Genomic DNA, 24,384 nt, shown 5'->3' on the forward strand with positions numbered 1-24,384 from the left:
AACATGGCTGTTTGCAGACTTAAAAAGAATGTTACAGGAAGAGATATATGGTAAGAAATGGTATAAGAATTCTTTTAAGCCAAAGACAAATCGATCTATAAAAAAAAGAATTTATTTTTTTAATTATTAGAGAAATTTTAGAAACAATGATTACCCTATGTTGATAAATAAAATCGAATTTTGCCTAAATAGTGAGGCCTGAGACTTATTGAGTGATGTATAAGCGTAGCCATTGTCTTGTCTATATACATAACCATTCATCAACAGATTGTGAAACATACATCAAGTTTGTGCACCATGGTGCGCACTCACTCACTACATGCAGAAGCTTCAACCCCTCCCCAAATAAGATTTTTAAAAAAGCTTGCTTCATTTTATGCTATATTGCATTTTTGATTTCAATAAATAATTGATCATTAGTAAATAAAAATCAATAATGTGCAAGTCACATAGAGGCAAAAAACACAGACACACAAGAAGTGGTCATACAACTTTATTTATATAGAGACTAGCGAGGGGTACCCGGCATTGCCCAGGTGTTTGGAGGTGTGTGTGAAAACTCCCGTGGGGGGGGGGGGGGGGGTAAAATAAAAATAAAAATGTTTTGGTAGGTAAGTATGAGGATCGAACCCGAACCCTTGAGGCAAAGTTGTAAATTAAAGTGTGAAAAAAAAAACGTGCGACGTTAACCATTGGCCCACTGTGAGATGCTAACAGAAACATGTTTGAATTTAATTACTTAAATTAGCAGGTGCACGTTTTAATGACTTAATGAGGTCAACTTTTGACTGCGGGGTAGCATTTCACTTAGTGCGGGAATGCTTTTCCCCAAGACGTTGGGGGTAGGGGGAAACATTATAGGGAAAGGCCTAACCTACATGCGGCGAGTGAAAACTGTTGAATATTTATCTTCCCGAAGTCGAGCAAATTAAATAGACAGGCGAGCTCCATTGTTAACTGTGAGATATTACGATTTACATGTGATATAAAATGTTTTAAAAAGTTGTGAACCGATTGACCGCTTCTCTGAAAAAAGCCTTTCTTAGACATACACAAAAAGCGAACATACATTTTCGCTTTTATATATATAAAGATTAGGTTGTCCAGAATATAATAGCATTTTTAAAATCCTAGCCTTAAAATAAAAAAATTGAGATCATTACACCTCTTCTTATTAAAACTAATGTTCTTTTCTGTGAAAAAGAAATCTGTCCTTGGTTAAATGATTAGCTGGTACCTCCTGCAGTTTCAAAAGCACTTTTCTCTCATTTAAACGTGTGTAACATAGCATGAGAGAGAATTCTCTGCTCCTCACAGACTGTCTGTCATCCTCTTCATTGATAGAAACAGCTGCTTACTTGTTAACACTTAAGTAATTGCTCAGTTGATAGTGATGTCTCTCCTTTATAATAGTGACAGTAGTTATTCTTATTGTGATGCTTTAGTAGTAGAAACAAGTTTTTTGCTTTCCTTTCTCCGGCTGCGATGATAGCAGCAGCCTTCTTTCGTCATAGTTCTAATAATGGATAACAATAGAAACAAAAAAAAAAATGCCAAGAATGCTGGCATGCTCTGCAATGTTTTATTTATTTACAACACTGTAAAAATTATAGAAAGCCGGACAAAGACAGAGCTCTAAAATAGGTGACAGATTTTTCTCAACTCACTAGCCAATGAGAAAGACTTTGCAACCATCTTTACCATGTTTAATTTCAGATTTTCTGTCCATAATGTCATATCCTCACATGTAGTCCTAATTTCTAACTTAACTTTTAATGGCTTTATTTAACTTTAAGTGGAAAATACTGTTTTAATACTATTTTTACACACCTACATCTAAATATTGCAACACTCATACAGAAAAACCATATAAAAGCCCTTGTTGATGATATTATTAGTATTGAATATCGGGTCTGGGATATCAGAAATAAAATCCAGCTGATGGATACAGATATTCATCAGGAAAGAAAATAAATATTCAGTGATTAGATGTAGAGACACTTGCAAACAAAACTACACCTGTTACTAAATAAACAATAACATGAGTAGGTGCCACATCCCATAGGAGGTATGACTGTACTGAGTATATAGACAAAATCCTAGAATGGCCATTGCAGTTGTGGATGTGTGGGTATCCAAAAATGTTATATTAACCGACCCAAATTGAGATTGAGGAAAAGGCTGCTGGCTAGGTAATTTGAAATCAATTTACATCAACCCTTGTGCTCCACATTCTCCAACTCTACTACGATATACCATTATGTTTTTATACATAATGTTACATGATAAGGGCTGTCCCCATTTCATGTAAGTATAAAAATAGAGAGATTACTTAAAATGAAAATAAAATGAGAGAAAGCAGAAATCGAACCTTGGATATAAGTTTTAAAGAACAATAGGTTTAAATGGAATGTCCAGTAAATTGTGCATTCTGATGAAATAAATAATAAATAAACTATTCAATTGTTAAAAGAATGTGGATAATAAAATATGGGTTAAATGAATTAGATATGCAGGTTGAATTCCTTTGTGGAAACAACAAAAGAGAAAATAGGTTATTGGGAAATCAGAATGTCGGAAACATGCAAGTCGCGCATGTTGGGGGCACGTGAGTTTTGCTCACGTGGCCGGACATGCATGGATTTCTCAATATGGGAAGTGAGAGTTAGTTAGTTAGTTAGTTAGCTAGTGAGAAACTCAGAGGGAGTTTGAGATCAACAGACATGGGTTTACATCGTCTAGAAGCGAGAGGATCACATTTTGAAACTTAATATGTGAACCTTTGAATTCCTGAATGCAAAGCCACCAACCGGTTCAAGTGGAAGAAGAATAAATGTTCAATGTGTTTTATAACTCCGTCTCCTGTGTCCATCATTACATGAAAAAGGTATTGTTTATTTATATGTACACTCTCTCCTTATATCTACGTGTTAATGTCCACATCTCTTCTCTAACAATGTTAATGTGTTAATGTTTCCATCCCATGTCTTACAATATGAACACTTACAACATGAACTCTCCTAAGACTGTCTCTTCATCCCTCCTAAGACTCTTACACTTCTTAACATGTAAACAGAAGAACATTCATCATCATAAGTATAATAAGCGACGCATTAATATATAACAATAAGTGTTTGTGGTCATCCCTTAATACACAGAAGCAGGAAGGCGACAGCGGCTAAATGGTTAACGACATAGATTGACAACCTGGGTATGACAAGTTCGAATCCAGTTCGTTTTACAGAAAAACTTTCACTTCAAAATGATGGCAACCTTCATGTGGTCAATACGGTAAGTACTCATTATCTTTCTAGAACGAATGCTAACCAGAAAGATATCAGAAAAATGGATGCCAACAATAATCATCTGATTCATAAGAAATGAATGAATAGACGATACTCAACAACAACAACAACAACAACACAGCAGCAATACACAACATTAAGACTAATTAATATACAAAGTAACCAAAAAAGTTCTGTCCATTTTTAAAGAAAAAAAAAGAAAGCACTTCACAGTATGTGTAACTTATTTAGGCTTCAAAGTGATCGTCATCAACATCCACCACCTTCTGCCAATGTGTCTCCAGTTTTCAATTCTCTTGCGATAGAACTCTGGGATTTTGGATGCAAAGAAGTCCACTTCATTGGTGAAGGATTATTCACAGAGTGGCAAAGGTGGTAATCAGATGGTGCAAGGTCAGGTAAATAAAGCGGATGGCACAAATTCCCATCAAAGCTGCTGTATGGTTTTCCTGACGACTCACATGGCATGCAGCCTGATGTTGTAATCAAGGAAAAGCACACATTTGCAATTCACCCGTGTTAATGTCTTCTATTATACCTGTTACAGGTTTCAATTTCTGTGAGTAGAGGTCTTGAGTGACAGTTTGACCCATTGATAGCAGTTCATAATGAACCAATTAACCACCTGCCCACCCGACAGGAAGCATAATTTTGTGTGGCAGCATAGGTAGTTTTACAGTGTGAGGGACAGCATCCTGAGGCGACAACCAATATCTGAAATGCTTGGAAGTTTTGTATAGTACCCATTTTTCATCACCGGTAAGCACTCGATTGAAGATGGTGACAAAAAAGCAAATAGCCCCGAACAAGATTTCTAGATACTTCCATTCTTCTCGCAGCTGACCAGCTTATAAATGATGGCCGGGCATCGTATGCATGCTTTTTTATAACATCTGATCTTTCTACTTCTAGTTATCCAAATTAAAAAACAATTACTACACACATTTCATATATATTTCAACTTCATTCAATGACTAACCAGAAAACAGACAGAACTTTTTTGGTTATCTAGTAATTTGTATAAAAAAGAGAATCATAAAATCTGGACAACATTTGAATAAACATCTACTCTACGTAAAACGCTTTCTGCATCATTGTAAAACAACACCATTACTTTCTGGACAACCTAATAGATTTGAATTTCTATTAAAAGACAAACCTTTTTAATGGTTTTAACTGGTTTTGTTTCATTGGCTTGATTGTTCCGAGACTCTTGGATTTTCCTAGAAAGAAAGATTCATTGGATTAAAATATGTTATTCATTACATTGTTATGAGCATTTTTTTTATTGCAAATCAATAATCTCATATCAATTAAAAGAAAAAAAAAAAAAACATTTCACCAGCATTGGTTTGTTTGGTTGTTTTATTTCATGACATTAAAACCACTTTTGTGGTTATTTAATGCTGAATTTATTTAAGATAAATAATTATTATATTTTGCTATCTCCAGTATGACCAAATTGTGCACCGATATGAGCATTCTCATGGCAGTTTTTCAAGCCTTACTACTTCCATGCTTTGGAAGTGAGTGTGACACCATCACTAGAAGATTACAATACAGGGCCAAAAGTCTCCTTTTATCTGGTTTATTTTTAACTACCCCCCCCCACCTTCCTTGATGTATTGCCTTCATTATAAGTGAGTAACTCTATCTACCTCCTATATAATAACCCTCCAGAATATCAGAGGAAGGCTAACAGTTGCTACACCTTAACCAAGGGTGACTTGGAACTATGCAAGGTAGGGGTGTTCATCTCAAGGAGATGAACACCCCTACCTTTCACACTTGTCTATCATTATTAATTAATTGATATAACTGTTGACGAAGGGAAGAGTTTATCAAACATGGGTACAGTTTGATGATGTACGGAAGTGAAACCTGATCAGTGATGGTTTGAAAACTGCTGGGGTATTCAGCCTTACACCCCGGAACTCTCTTTTGAAAGGAACTTTTCTCTTCTATCACTAGTTTTCTGTTTTGAACAAAAGCACATCCACCTATCCGTCTGAGTTTGGTCTTTTATCCCTATGAAGTCTTGCGAATTTTCATGGTTAGTCTCGCCTTTTTCCCAATAAAACCAACCATTTCTTCTTCTTCTGACCCCTGCGTATCGACAGCAGAGAGAGCAGACCTTCTGTCTTTTAGAGATGAGCAAGTTAGAAGAATTACTACTACATGGTTGAGGATATGCGTTGCATGGAGAGAAATGATATCACAATGATAATGTGAGTCTTAAAGACAGGTTTAGTTCTGAGGACCTCAGAGGAAGATTAACTCAGAACAATGTAGAGAAATGTGTTCACAACAAGAGACTTTGATGATATGGTTACATTGAAAGAATGGATAAGAGTTCTAGGTTATTAGATGTAGAACGGTTGAGGTAGCAGGTCCAGTTGATAAGAGAATGCTAAGGAATACATGGAAGAAAGTGATAAAAATGAGACAAAGAGGGATAAATAAAGACCTGGACAGAGATAGGTTACTTTGGAAGACAATTTCTTAGAGCTGTTCAACACGTCACCATATAAAACAGATATGATGAATATATGATCTAAGATTTTTTTAAAGAGAAATTATTTATTTAACTGGCCACAACTTGATGGTCTAAGACGTTGCAGAATCAAAGGGGTGATGCTGGTGGACAAAAGATAAGAAAGATCTAAAGACTTATTATATAAGCTCATCTTTAATTATTTCAAAATTTGCATAGTGCATTTTAACATGAATCTTAACCATTCAAAGCTCCCATGCTAACTGTTTCAAATGCAACTACTGCATTCTCAAACAATCATCTGACCTCATTTTTGCCATAGGTTATTATTTTATGGCAGGACCAATATTTCAATAAGGCATATGCTTGAATTTGGATGACCCCCTACCTACAATAGATCCTGTTTATGACTTATACCTGCACAATATATTTAATCAATACATATACTAACAGATATATCCACTATTTACAGCACAATCACGTTGACTTACAGGTTCTCGTCAGATCACTGAAGTTAAGCAACGTCGACCCTGGCCAGTACCAGATGAGTAATCATTTGGGAAGGTGAGATGCTGTATGTACCATGCGATAAAATACCAGATTGGAAACTGGCGTGGTCTATCTTTCTCTCGAGGGTAGACAGGCTTCTCTTAAGCCGTGTTAGGCAACCCATCTAGTAATGGCGTAACAATAAAAAATACCCTTGATAGCCCAAGCAAAGCATCAAGTATTCAGCTACGGACAAGATTTGAATTACGCTACAAACTCATGTAGGGAGTTCAATCTCGACTGCGGCCGCATGTTATGTTTATATCCACTAAGATTCACCAACGTTGATATTTTCTTGAAAAAGATTTCTGCCTCAACAGAAAAATATTCTAACAAAATGTTTACCCGGAAAATTATTTCACCGAAAACTATTAATATTAAACTATAAAAAGGAAGATACTAGAATTAAAAATAAAAATATTTTATTTACACTTAATCAGATGTGCCTTATGCCCTAATAAAAATGTAATTGGCATTTTGTTGCACTTTTTAAGATTTTAAATATTTATAAATTTTCTCATTATAAAAAATGATTATTATATTGATTATAATTTTTTGACAGAAGAAATAAAATGAATTGCATATAAAACAGAAGAAAAATTTAAAATCATCCAATTATATCAATAAAATAATTATTTAGTAAATTGATTTTAATTTTCTTTAATAAAAAAAAAAAACGATTGAAATATTTTAAATCAGTAAATTGTCAATATATTTTTTTAATATAAAAAAGGATTATTGGATTCTTTTTAAATTTCAAAACAAAAATCGATAATGAAAAAATGACAAAAACAGCAAATAATTAATAAATTTTGTCATTATAAAAAATTTCTTCACATAGACATAATTTATGTATAATTTATTATAATGAAGTAAAACATGTTTTCTTAGCAATATTAATAAAACAATCGTTTTTTATGACAAAATTGAATAAATTAGCTGATTTTGGATTTTTTTAATGTCGTTTTTTTTCTTTTACAAATTAAAATTAATCTAATAAATGTATTTTTATTATGACAAAATTTATTGATAATTTACTGATTTGAGATTTTTCTTATGATTTAAAATTTTTCTTCTAATGTTTTAATATTATAAAATTTTTCTTCTAATGTTTTATATACAAAATAAAATTTTTCTTCTAATGTTTTATATTTTCTAAATAATAATGTTTGTATTTCAGCAGTCCGTATTCCATAATAGTAAAATACTATCCCCCTATTTATATTAAGTATTATTTAGTTGCCTTATATTAAGAATTATTTTATTGTTAGGTGTAACTACAGAAGATTTAAATAGGATCCCCTTCCAATATTAACAATGGCTTTCTAAATAATGCATTTCAGCACGGTCCGTATTCCATAATACTAAAATTGTACCCCCTTCATATATTTAGAATTATTAAATTGCCTTATATTAAGAATTATTTAATTGCTAGGTGGAAGTACAGAAGATTTTAAAAAAACTCCTAATATTAAGAATGGCTTTCTAAATAATAACATTTGTATTTCAGCACGGTCCCTATTTCATAATAGTAAAATACTATCCCCCTCCCTATATTAAGAATTTTTTAATTTCTTTATTTAAAGAATTATTTAATTGTTAAGTAGAAATACAGAAGATTAAAAAAAAAAACCCTCCCAACTGGCTGTCTAAATAATGTTTTTATTGCAGGACGGTCCGTATTCCATAATAGTAAAATACTATCCCCCTTCTTATATTTAGAATTTTTTAATTGCCTTATATTAAGAATTATTTAATTCTAGGTGGAAGTACAGAAGATTTTTAAAAAATCCCTCCAAATATTAAGAATGGCTGTCTTAATAATGTTTGTATTTCAGCATCGTCTGTAAATTCTATCCCCCTTCCACATATTAAGAATTATTAAATTGGTAGGTGTAAGTACAGAAAATTAAAAAAAAAGATCCCCTCCAAATATTAAGAATGGTTTTCTAAATAATAACATTTGTATTTCAGCAATGTCCGTATTCCATGATAGTAAAATACTATCACCCTCCTGATATTAAGAATTATTTAATTGCCTTATATTACGAATTAATTGTTAGGTGTAAGAAGATTTAAAAAAAGAACCCTTCCAATATTAAGAATGGCTACCTAAATAATAACGTTTGCATTTCAGCATGTCCGTATTCAATAATAGTTAAATACTATTCCCATTCTTATATTCAGAATTATTTAATTGCCTTATATAAGGCACCAGCTTGGGTGCCTGGCGTTGCTCGGGTGTTTGGAGGTGTGTGTTGATCAAAAAAAAGAAAAAAGAAACAAAAAAAGAAGGGGTAGTAAGACGGTAGGCTCGAATTTGTACCGTGAAGGAGGAAAAAAAGTGACATCTTTGCCGTTGCATCCATCGCCAAACCGGAAGTGGGTTTTACTATGTTGATTGGTGGGTTGTTGGGTTTTACTGTATAGATTGGTAAGTTGTTGGGTTTTACTGTATAGATTGGTAGGTTGTTGGGTTTTATTGTATGGATTGGTAAGTTGTTGGGTTTTACTGTATAGATTGGTAATTTGTTGGGTTTTACTGTATAGATTGGTAGGTTGTTAGGTTTTATTGTACAGATTGGTAAGTTGTTGGGTTTTACTGTATAGATTGGTAGGTTGTTGGGTTTTATTGTATGGATTGGTAGGTTGTTGGATTTTACTGTATAGATTGGTACGTTGTTGGGTTTTATTGTATAGATTGGTAGGTTGTTAGGTTTTATTGTACGGATTGTTAAGTTGTTGGGTTTTACTGTATAGATTGGTAGGTTGTTGGGTTTTATTGTACGGATTGTTAAGTTGTTGGGTTTTACTGTATAGATTGGTAGGTTGTTAGGTTTTATTGTACGGATTGTTAAGTTGTTGGGTTTTACTGTATAGATTGGTAGGTTGTTGGGTTTTATTGTATAGATTGGTAGGTTGTTGGATTTTACTGTATAGATTGGTAGGTTGTTGGGTTTTATTGTATAGATTGGTAAGTTGTTGGGTTTTATTGTACGGATTGGTAAGTTGCTGGGTTTTACTGTATAGATTGGTAGGTTGTTAGGTTTTATTGTACGGATTGTTAAGTTGTTGGGTTTTACTGTATAGATTGGTAGGTTGTTGGGTTTTATTGTACGGATTGTTAAGTTGTTGGGTTTTACTGTATAGATTGGTAGGTTGTTAGGTTTTATTGTACGGATTGTTAAGTTGTTGGGTTTTACTGTATAGATTGGTAGGTTGTTGGGTTTTATTGTATAGATTGGTAGGTTGTTAGGTTTTATTGTACGGATTGTTAAGTTGTTGGGTTTTACTGTATAGATTGGTAGGTTGTTGGGTTTTATTGTATAGATTGGTAGGTTGTTAGGTTTTATTGTACGGATTGGTAAGTTGTTGGGTTTTACTGTATAGATTGGTAGGTTGTTGGGTTTTATTGTATGGATTGGTAGGTTGTTAGGTTTTATTGTATGGATTGGTAAGTTGTTGGGTTTTACTGTATAGATTGGTAGGTTGTTGGGTTTTACTGTATAGATTGGTAGGTTGTTAGGTTTTATTGTACGGATTGTTAAGTTGTTGGGTTTTACTGTATAGATTGGTAGGTTGTTGGGTTTTATTGTATGGATTGGTAGGTTGTTAGGTTTTATTGTATGGATTGTTAAGTTGTTGGGTTTTACTGTATAGATTGGTAGGTTGTTGGGTTTTATTGTATAGATTGGTAGGTTGTTAGGTTTTATTGTATGGATTGGTAAGTTATCGGGTTTTACTGTGTGGATTGATAGTATTTTGGGTTTTACCATATGGATTGGTAAGTTGTTAGGTTTTACTGTATAAATTGGTAAGTTGTTGTCTTTTATTGTATGGATTGGTAGGTTGTTGGGTTTTATTGTACGGATTGGTAAGTTGTTGGGTTTTACTGTATAGATTGGTAGGTTGTTGGGTTTTATTGTATAGATTGGTAGGTTGTTAGGTTTTATTGTATGGATTGGTAAGTTGTTGGGTTTTACTGTATAGATTGGTAGGTTGTTGGGTTTTATTGTATAGATTGGTAGGTTGTTAGGTTTTATTGTACGGATTGGTAAGTTATCGGGTTTTACTGTGTGGATTGATAGTATTTTGGGTTTTACCATATGGATTGGTAAGTTGTTAGGTTTTACTGTATAAATTGGTAAGTTGTTGTCTTTTATTGTATGGATTGGTAGGTTGTTGGGTTTTATTGTACGGATTGGTAAGTTGTTGGGTTTTACTGTATAGATTGGTAGGTTGTTGGGTTTTACTGTATAGATTGGTAGGTTGTTGGGTTTTATTGTATGGATTGGTAGGTTGTTAGGTTTTATTGTATGGATTGGTAGGTTGTTAGGTTTTATTGTATAGATTGGTAAGTTGTTGGGCTTTACTGTATAGATTGGTAGGTTGTTGGGTTTTATTGTATAGATTGGTAGGTTGTTGGGTTTTATTGTATAGATTGGTAGGTTGTTGGGTTTTATTGTATAGATTGGTAGATTGTTGGGTTTTATTGTACGGATTGGTAAGTTGTAAGGTTTTACTGTATAGATTGGTAGGTTGTTGGGTTTTATTGTATGGATTGGTAGGTTGTTGGATTTTATTGTATAGATTGGTAGGTTGTTGGGTTTTATTGTACGGATTGGTAAGTTGTTGGGTTTTACTGTATAGGTTGTTAGGTTTTATTGTATGGATTGGTAAGTTGTTGGGCGTTACTGTATAGATTGGTAGGTTGTTGGGTTTTATTGTATAGATTGGTAGGTTGTTGGGTTTTATTGTATAGATTGGTAGATTGTTGGGTTTTATTGTACGGATTGGTAAGTTGTTGGGTTTTACTGTATAGGTAGTTAGGTTTTATTGTATGGATTGGTAAGTTGTTGGGCTTTACTGTATAGATTGGTAGGTTGTTGGGTTTTATTGTATAGATTTGTAGGTTGTTGGGTTTTATTGTATAGATTGGTAGGTTGTTGGGTTTTATTGTATGGATTGGTAGGTTGTTAGGTTTTATTGTATGGATTGGTAAGTTGTTGGGCTTTACTGTATAGATTGGTAGGTTGTTGGGTTTTATTGTATAGATTGGTAAGTTGTTGGGTTTTACTGTATAGATTGGTAGGTTGTGGGGTTTTACTGTATGGATTGGTAGGTTGTGGGGTTTTACTGTATGGATTGGCAGGTTGTGGGTTTTACTGTATAGATTGGTAGGTTGTTGGGTTTTATTGTATGGATTGGTAGGTTGTTAGGTTTTATTGTATAGATTGGTAAGTTGTTGGGTTTTACTGTATAGATTGGTAGGTTGTTGGGTTTTATTGTATAGATTGGTAGGTTGTTAGGTTTTATTGTACGGATTGGTAAGTTGTTGGGTTTTACTGTATGGATTGATAGTATTTTGGATTTCACCATATGGATTGGTAAGTTGTTAGGTTTTACTGTATAAATTGGTAAGTTGTTGGGTTTTACTGTATGGATTGGTAGGTTGTTAGGTTTTATTGTATGGATTGGTAAGTTGTTAGGTTTTACTGTATAGATTGGTAGGTTGTTGTGTTTTATTGTATGGATTGGTAGGTTGTTAGGTTTTATTGTATAGATTGGTAAGTTGTTGGGTTTTACTGTATAGATTGGTAGGTTGTTGGGTTTTATTGTATAGATTGGTAGGTTGTTAGGTTTTATTGTACGGATTGTTAAGTTGTTGGGTTTTACTGTATAGATTGGTAGGTTGTTGTGTTTTATTGTATGGATTGGTAAGTTGTGGGGTTTTTCTGTATGGATTGGTAGGTTGTGGGGTTTTACTGTATGGATTGGCAGGTTGTGGGTTTTACTGTATGGATTGGTAGGTTGTTGGCTTTACTGTATGTGTTGGTTGATAATTGGGTTTTACTGTATAGAGTAGTAGGTTGTTGGGTGTTACTGTATGAGTTGGCAGGTTGTTGAGTTTTTCAGTATGGATTGGCAGGTTGTTGGGTTTCACCATATTAGTTGGTAAGTTTCTTGGTTTTATCGTATTGTTTGGTAGGTTGTTGGATTTCACCATATGCGTTGATAGGTTATTGGGTTTTATTGTATTGGATGATAGGTTGTTGGGTTTTATCATATTGTGTGGTAGGTTGTTGTGTTTTAACAAAGATATAACAGTTTTTACTGAATTAGTAGTGCAAAAAAATATGAAATGCATATGGTCTTAAAGAGGTAAAACTATCCAAACATGCGAGTCACAAAAATAGTCCCAACTTAACTATTTTTAGTCAGATTTTAAAAATTTAGAAATATTCTTTTTTTGGACTATCAAGCTCTTTCTATGTATGCCATTATTGAGATATTTTAAGCAGTTTCAAATTTTTCATCTACATTGCTACTTGAAGCCTCACATTACACATTCATCTTATCGTCTCTCTCCATGCAAAGCATATTCTAACTCTCATAAGTATTATCATGTTGTGCACACATGCATAATGAACTCTTCCCTTTGTCAACAGTGGCGTCTATCATTTTTCAATTTTGCAAAACTTAAAACAATACAAAAAACAAAGAAAAACTTATTTTTAAAATATGTAAAAAAAAAATAATATTTTTTTACCTGCTAATTTTTTTATTCACTCCAGATGAAGTTCGGACATCAACTGAATTTGAAAGTAATTTCTTTGTTGTACAGTTAATAGCAATGCGGCCAAGAAAGCGAGGCCGGTTAAAACCATTTGATGTTGTCGCATCTTCATGCATCTGAGGAGGTTCCATACCTCAACCCTGGATCAGCTATAGTTCGTTGAAGACAGAATAAACAAACATATTTCACTCTGTAATTCGTCTTTGGTTCAGAGAGTTTAGTCTGTATCATGATTGCTAAATAAAACAAAAAAGAAAAGTGAATCAAAGAATTTACACTTAATAATCAATTTTGGTTTTCACAAATTCAAAACTGTCTCAGACTATATCTATTATTGTCAGTGTTTAGCAACAAGAGTTTTCATTGGTTACTTTCCAACTATCTACCTAGAAAAGGAACCAATCACGAATTATTTTATAGTAAGTATTTTTCATTAAATAAAAGAAACGCAATGGTTGTAATCAGCAAATGTACTTCACAACTTCTGGCGTAGCGCTACTGGAAGCGGTCACAAGGCAAATCAGTTCCTTCACTTTTATTGTTCTCCAATATTTCTATTGTGAAGTGATTTATTGAAATAAAATATAAGAAAAGGACGTTATTGAAAAGTATACAATAAAAATTAACAAAAATTAACAACAGATAAAAATAACACAATTAGCCATTATTTGCACTTTTAATGACAAAATTAAAAAATAAAAGTTTTTTATTTGAAATCTTATAAGAAATATATGTTTATGAAATTATAAAAGTAAGTTGTTTTTTTTATATTGAAAGTAAAAAGATTTTATTCAAATTTATATAATAAACATACGTTCACAAAAGTAGATTTTCTGAAATAAATGTGTACATTGCAGTAAGTGAACTATGTCAGATAGTTGTGTATTCAAATCACTTCAAAGACACTGTTTTATAGGAGCTGCCTGGGCATATTCTTTGATAGGTTTTGTATTGGAATGCCTTTGATAAGTATCAAAAATCAACAATCGAAAAAAACTGCTTATAGAAGGAACAGTTTGATTTTGACCAACATTAACACCCTTACGTGGCCTCACATCAAAAATGCATTCAATAAGTTTTCTAACCACACAAGCAGAAGGGCTCAGCATATAAAATCAACAGCAGGTTTTTTTATAAGACATGTGCACGTCTGAAATTAATGCTTCTGTTTAAACCACAATTGAACCATGATATTTGATTTTTGCATTTTAAACTTTAATTCAAGCCATTATATAAAAATAAGTTTATAAAATCAACAGTAGGTTCAATGATAACCCCTTAGCAGACTTTTTTCCAGATGAAACCAATTAACAAGTTTTCCACATGTCTGAATACTCTATATACCAAATTTCAAGTCTGTAGATAAAAAATTAATTGTGTATATTGGTTGAGAAGGGTCCTTATACACACACACACACATATTCTCACTTTTATAGATATATAGATCTTTGACAATAGAACAAAAAAATTACAAATGAATAACGCCAATTAATTTATTATAAACTGCTTTAAACATTGTTCTGAAAACTAAGCATACAAATAGCTGTTTGGATATTTGCTCTTTACTATATAGAGTATGACAAAATACTATGCTGCATTATCGATTTAATTGGGTTATTTTCATGGAAAATATAGGTGTGATAAATGAAAGAAAAAAAACTTTGATATTTATTTATTTTGAATAAAAACTTATCTACCTACATCTAACCAAATAACCTGCTTTTTGCTTTTTTATTTATTTTTTATTAACTTTGATGAGCACAACATTTAGAAATAACTAAAAATAAAAAAGCTGAGAGTTCATTTTAACACATTGTTGCTTTAGAACAGGTGATTTCAGATTCAAAATTGCATCCATGTTTACTTGATAATCCTGTTTGCACCAATCATGACACAGATGACTGGTTTCAAATCTTATGCTTGATCGATTTTTTATTTAAAACTTGTACAAAATCTATAAATATGGCAGGCCTAAATTAAGCATCCTAAACAGCAGCTCAATTAATACATTGACCGGGGAATTATGAGTCTTCTTGCCCAAGATGTGTCGATTGTTATTGGTTGCCTAGTAAGGGAAGAAAGAAAATTTGCATAATTTGTCACTTACAATCCTCATCCTCATCATATGAATCTGAAGATTTTACTGTTGGCATTGGTTTCCCCGATATTTTTCAAGTTATAATTCTTTTCTAGAAAGACATCGGGTACTTATGGAAGGGGCAACGTGAAGGTTGCTAACATTTTAAGTGAAAGTGGTTTTGTGGAATGAACTAGGTTCGAACTTGAAACATCCAAGTCATTGGTTCGTGTCATTAACCACTTGACCATTGTTACTTACAATGAAAGTGTTAATGAGAATCTTTCTTTTCCCCACCCCTTGTTAGTGCTATTGTGATTTAATCACTTCCCCATGAGAGCAATATGGGACACAAGGTTGTTTTTAATGTAAGGAGGAAACCAGCTCCCTAAAAAAGGGGCACTTTGGTAGTAAGCAAAGATAAAAGCTGACTTAGGATAGAAGAGTTTCTCCTACATTGACTAAGAATAAATTAAGTGTAGCATCAGAACAGATACTACACTTGGATCTCAGCCCAAATATTTGTTTCGGTATTGTTGTGTTCAGAGACCAAAACTAATGCAGCAAAGCCAACAGAGTCTAGGCCATTTTTGAAAAGGCTTTTTTCTTTTTGACTGTAATATGTTTCTGGTCCTGCGCAGTATTAGGAGGTTCACCCTCCCAGACTTTACGTTCTCACTCTATATCACTCACTAATATATTGATGTTGGCATTCTGTGGAGGTTCAACGTAAATGGAGACGCTCTGATAATATTTTAACTCTTTTGTTTAAACTGCAAAATTATTTATCCAAGCTAGCAGGGATGTTCGGCATAGCCCGGTTGTAAAATATGCTTAAATATGATAGTTTAATTATGCAGATTTCATATATGTTATTAATATATGTTATGATTTCAAAAATAAAAAAAATATATCCATATGACTTGGGTTCATCAGCTTGAATCGAAACCGAAATCAAAACTTTTGAAGAAAAAATAAATATATATATAACTTGAGTTCCTTCAGCTGAAACCAAAACTTATAAAAAATTCTTGGTAAAATTATTTATTACAAGAAATGGAAGGTCATAACAATTAAGCAACAGTCACTAAGAAGAAAAAAGATGTAAGTGTGTCACACAAAATAACACACACACTATCGTATTAATATATAGACTAGTAGAAGATAAAGAAAAATTATGTTTAGGTCAAACCTTTTAAAAGTTCAAAAATCAGAGTTGGAATTGATTGTTTTGGCATTCAACTCCATAGCTCCCCTTATGACTAACTGTTGAAAAGAGATTCTAATTTAATGTAAATGCTTTTCAAAATGACACTTCCCCACTAGAGATACTATTAGACACATTTGTCTTACCTTAACAAAAAAAATCTAGGACCCAACTAAAAATTTGTAATATGAGGTCAGTTTGTATTCAAAACCAAGCAAATCAAATGCAGGCAAGGTCATAATAAAAAAACTCTAATAGCACAAACTGCAAAGTAGAGGTGAATTTTCTATCTAGAAAATAATAATATTTTATATTTAAAAGGGAAATAACTCTGTCATTAAGCTATCTCCTTTGGTGAAAACAGTATTTTGAAAAGCAGAGGTATCTGCCCATATATTTGCCAGATGATAATCTGAAAACATATTTCAATGGATGTTCAATCAATAGAAGATAATTAAATACATCCTCCATTTCAAAGTAACTTCTTTTCAGCTGTATTTATATAATAAATAATTATTGTTGATTCATACAAAATCGTTTTCACCCAATTTATTTCTTCATATTTGTTTCTTACAACTTATGTGGCACTATTTCCTTGTGCCACTGTTTCTAACACACTCTGCAGCATGGACGGGTGGTAAATTGTCCATGAGCGTAGAGATACAAAGAAACCCCTTCCCATAATTCCCTTGCTATCTTTCTGTCTCTTTCCTGCACGACCATCATGATGTGAGGACGCATAGTCTGTCTCTCCGTAAATGAGGGGGGCCACCCCCTCCCTCAACACTAGTTAGGGTAGGTTAGTTAGCTTTGAAAAGCCTATTGTCCACTTTTAAATTGTTTTTTTTTTGTAATATATATTGTATCTCTAATGTAAAATAAAATAGTTAGTTATATCTTATGTATATTACAATTGTGTCGCGTGTCATTTTTCTTGTGTCTGCCATGAATGCCTTCATAAATATCTTAAGTCAAAAGGCGGCCCTGAGGACAAAGAGATGAAGATTCCAACCAGAATGCCACCAGGGTGAAGAGATCATCTTGAGAAAAGAAAGGAGCCACACCCACATCTAACATCTCAGGTATGATTTTCTTCTTGCTACACAGACCCTAATGACTGACCCATCTTCATATCTTCACGAGACCGCTTTAAGACATTTACTATAACACGTCTGTCGGTCACACCTCAGTGACCGGCAGATAGGGGTATAAATGATGCACTATGACCAGGACATATTGTTTCCCAGCATGGAAATAATTTCGACCCTTAAACCCACGGCACAACCAAAAATAATGACCACTAGACGAATCGAATAAAAAAAAATGGTCCACGGTCTTTAAAAACGGAAAAAACTAATATTTCTGGCAAAATTTAAAAAAAATGGCAGACCAGTACACACGCGCACAAAAAAAAAAATGCACTCAAAAAGAAAATTCAGAACCTGAACAAAAAATTGTCTTGCACCTACAAAAAAAAAAACAGTTTACAAAAGATCGATTTTAAAAAAAGAGTATTGAAAGTAACCCTTCGAAAAAAAAATGTAAGAAATATGTCCTACACAAAAAAAAAACAGAGACAAAAAGAAATTGTCTCTAAAATATGCAATATCTCTTTCTCTCTCATGCTTTCTCTCTTTCTGTCTCTCTCAGGATATATATTGATATGTGTGTATATCTATGCATCTTGTTATTACATGAAAGAAAAAGAAAAAAAATCCTTCAAACACGAAGCTCGAAAAATAAATTTAAAAAAGAAAAAAAAAGGAAAGAATAAAAGGATACCTAACATTTTTTTATCTGATCTTTATTTCAGGTTTATAAAAATATAGAACTTTTTAAAAAATTGCTTTTGACTTTGCAAATGTAAGAACTTTGTAGAATTTTAATGACTTTTTCAGATGGAACTTTGTTTCGGCACTGTGTCATGAACAGTTGATATGTCCTTTTTCAGGTTAGGTAACAATTAACGCTGAAACATAAGGGACTTTTTTTTTAATTGATAATGTTTTTTTATTGATGTTTTGTCTGTTTAAAAAGAAAAGAAACAAATGTTACTGGCAAAAAAGAAAATTGGGGTTAGATAATATGAAAGTTTTGTGTGAGAATGGATTTTACAAAATTGTTCAAAATAAGATTGTTCTTCTATTTTGTTATTTTTTTTAAACTCGTGTAAACCTGTCACTCATTTGTTTAAAACAATGGCCGCACATGGGAAAGATAAACGAAGATGACCTCGTCATGGTGTTTGTGAGGGTGTTGAGGGATGGGTAATAGAACAATGCTACCTGCCTCTCTCTCTCTCTCTCTTCTTCTCTCTATCTCTCTCTCATTCCCTTACCTGTGAGGACGAGAGAGTGACTTTTAAAATTGTCGAAGATTTTTTTTTGTTATTATGTAATGGTGTTATGAGGGTGGTGGGGTGTGTAATGGCATTGCTTTGTCTCTATCCCCTTCTTTTCCCCCTCATTCTCTTTCTCTACTCTTGCGTTTTAATGATTGTATAGCTACACCCCCATGGCTGATTGCAGGAGGGCATATAATAACGAATTAACTTGGAGTTTTTTAGAAAATTTTCTACCAAGTTTAAAGAACAAAATTATTTATGCTTCTTTAAATTACATTAAATGATGTCTTCAATTGTTTTTTTTTATTAAAAATAAAAACAGAGACAATTATTCAAACAGAACTTGAAGTACTTTTTTGAAATCTTCGAGTGTTTGCAAAAGCCAACTGTTACATGATTACGTTAATTTTTTAAGAGTTCTCTGAAATGTTCATAGTTTTTTTTAAAGAAAAATTATGCTATTACATTTCGAATATTCTCTGAATTTTTAATAATTTCTAAGGAAATATTATTTGACTAACGAAAGAAATTTTCTTGAATTCTAGATTATTTTTAAGGAAGAATTATTCGAGCGAATTCTTTAATTGAAGGTTTATTTGAAATTGGACCGTATGATAGGGGTCCCTGAAATATTGACTGAGGAGTATATACGTAAAATTGAATTAATTCTTAAGAAAAAAAAAAGATTTCCTCAGTCTAGAAAGATCTCTCTTTAATTGAAACTTTAATTTTTTCGAGCTGTTAACTATACAGAACTGGTCGTTAACTAATGTGACTCCCATGTGTGGCGGGAGTTTATTAATTCGAAATAATCCTTGTGAGTGAGTTTAGGAAAAGAGTTGCTTTTAAATAATAAAATAATTACTTTGAAAAAAAAGTTAATTAACGTGAAAAGTTTCTGAATTCGAAATGACCTTGATAATGGTCTAAAAGAAGAAATGATTTTTAAGAATCAATTAAATAACTTTAAATGTACACTGAATTTTAAAAATAATAATTACGAAATGAAAAAGTTTTGGGATGTCTCTGAATCTCATTGTGAAGGGTAAATTGATTCAAAATGAATTTTCTATGATCTTTTCGGAAGATTAATTTTAATAATGAACCAAATGTTTGGAATAATTTTTGAATTGTATTACGAAAAATGGGTCTATTCGAAGTTTATGACCTTTTGAGAAGATTGGTTTTTATAATAATAAATGAATTACTTTGGAAAGAAGTTAACTAACATAAATTGATTTTAACGATGAACCAAAATACTTGAAATAATTTTTAAATTTTGGAATTAAATTTTAATGATCTTTTGTAAATCAAGTTTTGAAAAAATACACATACTTTTTAAATGTACCCTGAAATTTGGGAAAAAGTTAATTATGAATGTAATAACTGAAATGCGTTTGCATTGTGTAAACAAATTCTAATTGTGACCGAGGTGCTCTGAAATGATTTTTTAAAAATGTTTTCTTTTTAAGAAAAAAAATTGTTAACACCCTATTTCATTGATTTAATGTATACCAGGTTTCTGAATTGTTTATTTTTGGAAATTTTTTTCCCCCTAATTGAGTATTCTAACTCATGAAGGCTGAGTGCCCTTCTTAATTAATTCTTTATATAATTAATAAATATTCCGTGGTGGATAGTTTTTATTGGTCGCTCGGCGGCAGACTCCTTGCTCGAACAGAATTAATTGGATTAGAACCTCTGAAGACCGAGGTTTTACTAAATCCATATAGGTCGGCGTGATGAGGTCACATAACCCCGACTTATCTAAAATATATTATACTGGTTGCTGAAGAGAGCGTAAGTCCAGTAACTGAAGTAATAACTTGGAAAACATATAGGTCGGCGTGGTGAGGTCACGTAACTCCGACTTGGTTAAAATACATTATACTGGTTGCTGAAGGGAGCGTAAATCCAGTTACGAAAATAATGTTATGCAGACTAAATTAAAAAACGTATAGGTCGGCGTGATAAACTCACGTAGAATCCGGCTTAGTGAAATACGTATAAGTCGGCGTGATAAACTCACGTAGAATCCGGCTTAGTCAAATACGTATAGGTCGGTGTGATAAACTCACGTAGAATCCGGCTTTGTTAAAAAATATTATACTGGTTGCTTAACAAAGTGTAAATCCAGTAACTGAAATCGTGATGCCATTGCCTCGATGGAGGGCGAGGATGATTACCCTCTCTGGTATTTGAAGCAGTATACCAGCCTACCAGGAGCCTGGTGGAAAAGATAACTTGCTTCACTGAGTTCCTGATGGAACGTAGAGCATGGGGACATTGATTGCTGACGGCCGGTTGACGCACCATTCACGGAAAATTAGGGACTTCTGAAATTTATGAATACTCATAAATTTCGGATTGCATAGGGAGGGATGTGGCACTATTTCTTTGTGCCACTGTTTCTAACACACTCTGCAGCATGGACGGGTGGTAAATTGTCCATGAGCGTAGAGATACAAAGAAACCCCTTCCCATAATTCCCTTGCTATCTTTCTGTCTCTTTCCTGCACGACCATCATGATGTGAGGACGCATAGTCTGTCTCTCCGTAAATGAGGGGGGCCACCCCCTCCCTCAACACTAGTTAGGGTAGGTTAGTTAGCTTTGAAAAGCCTATTGTCCACTTTTAAATTGTTTTTTTTTTTTTTAATATATATTGTATCTCTAATGTAAAATAAAATAGTTAGTTATATCTTATGTATATTACAATTGTGTCGCGTGTCATTTTTCTTGTGTCTGCCATGAATGCCTTCATAAATATCTTAAGTCAAAAGGCGGCCCTGAGGACAAAGAGATGAAGATTTCAACCAGAATGCCACCAGGGTGAAGAGATCATCTTGAGAAAAGAAAGGAGCCACACCCAGATCTAACATCTCAGGTATGATTTTCTTCTTGCTACACAGACCCTAATGACTGACCCATCTTCATATCTTCACGAGACCGCTTTAAGACATTTACTATAACACGTCTGTCGGTCACACCTCAGTGACCGGCAGATAGTGGTATACTTATAAAAGACCAGTTTATTTCAAAAACCATTTAAGGTATTTAATAGTGGCAAAATGCAATAGGTAGCTGTTTCTGTGTATTATTGGTGGGTTTGAGACCTGGAGTCCATAGACAAGTGGAAAACACAAAAATATAGGAAAATAGTAACCTACATAATGATGTGCTCTAGATTTTAAAATTGGGAAATCTTAACTACAGCTCAGTACTCCCTGAATACCTTGAAGGCTGTGAGATGTCAAGTGGAGAATTGTAACAGTGATATGGAAACTGGCTATGAAGAAGAATCATAGCAGGTGTTCTAAGAACGTAGACATTAGTTAGAGAGATGGTCATCAGTGTGGTGAATATGAAGAAAACACTGAATCACATTTTTTTGTTACTCATCATATAAAACGTGCAAAAATGAACTACTCATTGCTGAGGCCCAATAACTGCTCCACCCTCTATCATGTGTGGAGGACAGTTGAGATAAACATCAACCATACTGCCAGCAATACCAAAAACATGCTGATTGCCAAGATCAAACAGCAAAATATCTTCTAAATTGTACCTATTTACTATGATACCCCACGGGACAAAGTTTTCTTTTTTTACATAACAAAGTATCACTGTCTCTCAAATTAGTCCCCTAAATGCTTCAGTGACCCTGAGCTTTAGTTTCTTGTATTTCATGTCGTAACTAGATCTGTTAGTCTTGTTCTACGACACTATACACAAAGAAGACAAGAGTGTTGCAGTCAAGCCAGCTGGGAAGCCAGATAAAGTTGGTTAATTATGTTCTAGGGCACTGAGTTTTGCTGTCATATGTACAGCCAATCTGCAGTTGTCTGGCCAATCCAAGATCACACTACCTCACTCAGAATGCTGATGTACCTATTTACTATGCCTCCCCACGGGACAGAGTTAGACACCAGGGTCGTTTTTTAACGTGGAGAAAAGGTACAAAAATAAAAATTGTCTCAGTCGTGAAGGATTTCTCCTCCACCGAAAGAGAACAAGAAATGGAAGTGCAGCAATGCACTGCAGCATCTGAAGAACAGATACTACACTTTGATCTTGACCAAAAGGCCAGCGTGATCAATGTCACGTATCGATTATTATTGATGTAGCCATGTGAGAATAAATATGTAAAACCAACTGTTGTTTCATCCTTGTCCTTTCTCCTGACCCTAGTGTGTGTATCCAAGAAAACACAATACACAAAATGGCAACCGAATAAATATCAGGATAATTTTTCGTAATTTCGACATGACATGTAAGTACACAATAATTTTTTAACCCAAAATGCGTTGGAAAGATCGCCAAAAATGTAAACAGGCACTAAAAAAAAAAAAAAAGTAATAAGAAAAATAACAGAAAAGGCTGTGCAAGATATAGGGATGTAAAAACTTATTTGATTGAAAATTGCATATGACTTTAGGGTACTTGTACAGTTTAATCAAGACATTAAAAATGAAAATATCGAGAAAAAGGTTATATTGTACGTATCCATTTTGGACTGAAGTTCTCAAAAACAAATTTCAGTAAATTTTTACAACGTACCCCAGCGTATTATAAACACCCCAAACTCCCCATGTTAGAAACGGCTTTTGGAAACAACTCCCCTCCAACCTCGAAAGTCGTTCTTAACATGGGGAGGTTAGAGGGTGTTTATTTCGAAAGCCGTTTTTAACATGGGGTAGTTGGTGGTGTTTATACTACACTGAGGCAGGTCGTCAAAAATACCAAAATTTCACTTAATTTGAACACGTAGCCTTTTTTTTTTTTTTTTTTTTTTTTTTTCAGGAGAAAAACACGTTTTTATGATAACGCGCTCAATGTAGCCATGATGGCACATATACACTTGGATTTTTAGAACACGTCACGGGGAGATAATTCTGTCTAAAGCGCCAACACCCCCTCCCCATGTTAAATAATAGCTTTTCTTACTAAAAATCGAAACATAACCTTTGGATCAGTATCATAGCAAATTGTTTTTTCACTGTAAAATAAATAAATAAAAACTACTCGATCAAATTAAGTAAAATTCATTCCATAACGGATTCGTAAAATATAACTTTTTTTCAATATTTTCATTTTATAATGTCTTGATTAAACTGTACAAGTACCGAATTAAGTAACAAAGTAAAAACAGAAAAAAGAAATTAATATTACTTCGTCTTGAAGAGGTGTGGTCTTTCCATCAAACGCCGAGTTACTTAAAAGTTCTTTTCTTTTCAATATTGAAGCTAGCCATTCAATTAAATCTTTGGTGCTAATGCACTTACTGATCCGCGCTATTTTTTAAATCGTATTTCCAAGTTTAATTAAAGTTTTAGGATATGTTTTTTATTCAATTGTAAGGTTAAAGTAAAACACTCTCCCCATGTTAAGAATGGCTTTTTATATAATAACGTCATTATTTCAGCATGGATCAATAAGTGCATGAGTACCAAATCTTTTTTGCATATTTAAACTCTATTATTACATCTAAAATTTCAATGTAATTTTAAAACTAACTCGAATAAACGAATAAAAAGACGTCGTTTCAAACGAGAATTTGGGACGCTGAAATCGTACACAAACAAAACAACAAATGTTTTCGATCGAATGTGAAGAAAAAGCCTATTGATGAAATACATGCAGAAGACAAAAAAAAAAGAAATTAAAATAATTTTCCTAAAGATAAATTCATATTTAAACTTTGAAAGAAAGGCAACAATTTAATATGAAATCGTACATCAGAGTCTTATTGAACAAAGTATTTACCGTGCTTATGTTGTTTGAATTAACCGCCATTGAACTATGAGAACACGAGGCGAAATTAAAAGGTTG

The 24,384-nt window shown here is 33.1% G+C and overlaps 1 protein-coding gene across 1 annotated transcript in view; it reads right to left on the reverse strand.

Annotated features, from left to right (window-relative positions):
* Nucleotides 1-24,384, reverse strand: part of LOC145239813 (DNA polymerase theta-like) — a 168,893-nt gene extending 144,509 nt beyond the window's left edge. The window contains exons 1-3 of the mRNA XM_080103341.1: nucleotides 24,319-24,384; nucleotides 12,899-13,161; nucleotides 4,465-4,528 (exon numbers count right to left, since the gene is read on the reverse strand). Of these exons, the coding sequence (XP_079959467.1) occupies nucleotides 4,465-4,528; nucleotides 12,899-13,056 (222 nt within the window). The 5' untranslated portion in view covers nucleotides 13,057-13,161; nucleotides 24,319-24,384. The remainder of the gene's footprint in view (nucleotides 1-4,464; nucleotides 4,529-12,898; nucleotides 13,162-24,318) is intronic.

Source organism: Euprymna scolopes, chromosome 19, assembly GCF_053919585.1.
Source record: "Euprymna scolopes isolate OS-2025 chromosome 19, ASM5391958v1, whole genome shotgun sequence".
NCBI classification, from domain to species: Eukaryota; Metazoa; Mollusca; class Cephalopoda; order Sepiida; family Sepiolidae; genus Euprymna; species Euprymna scolopes.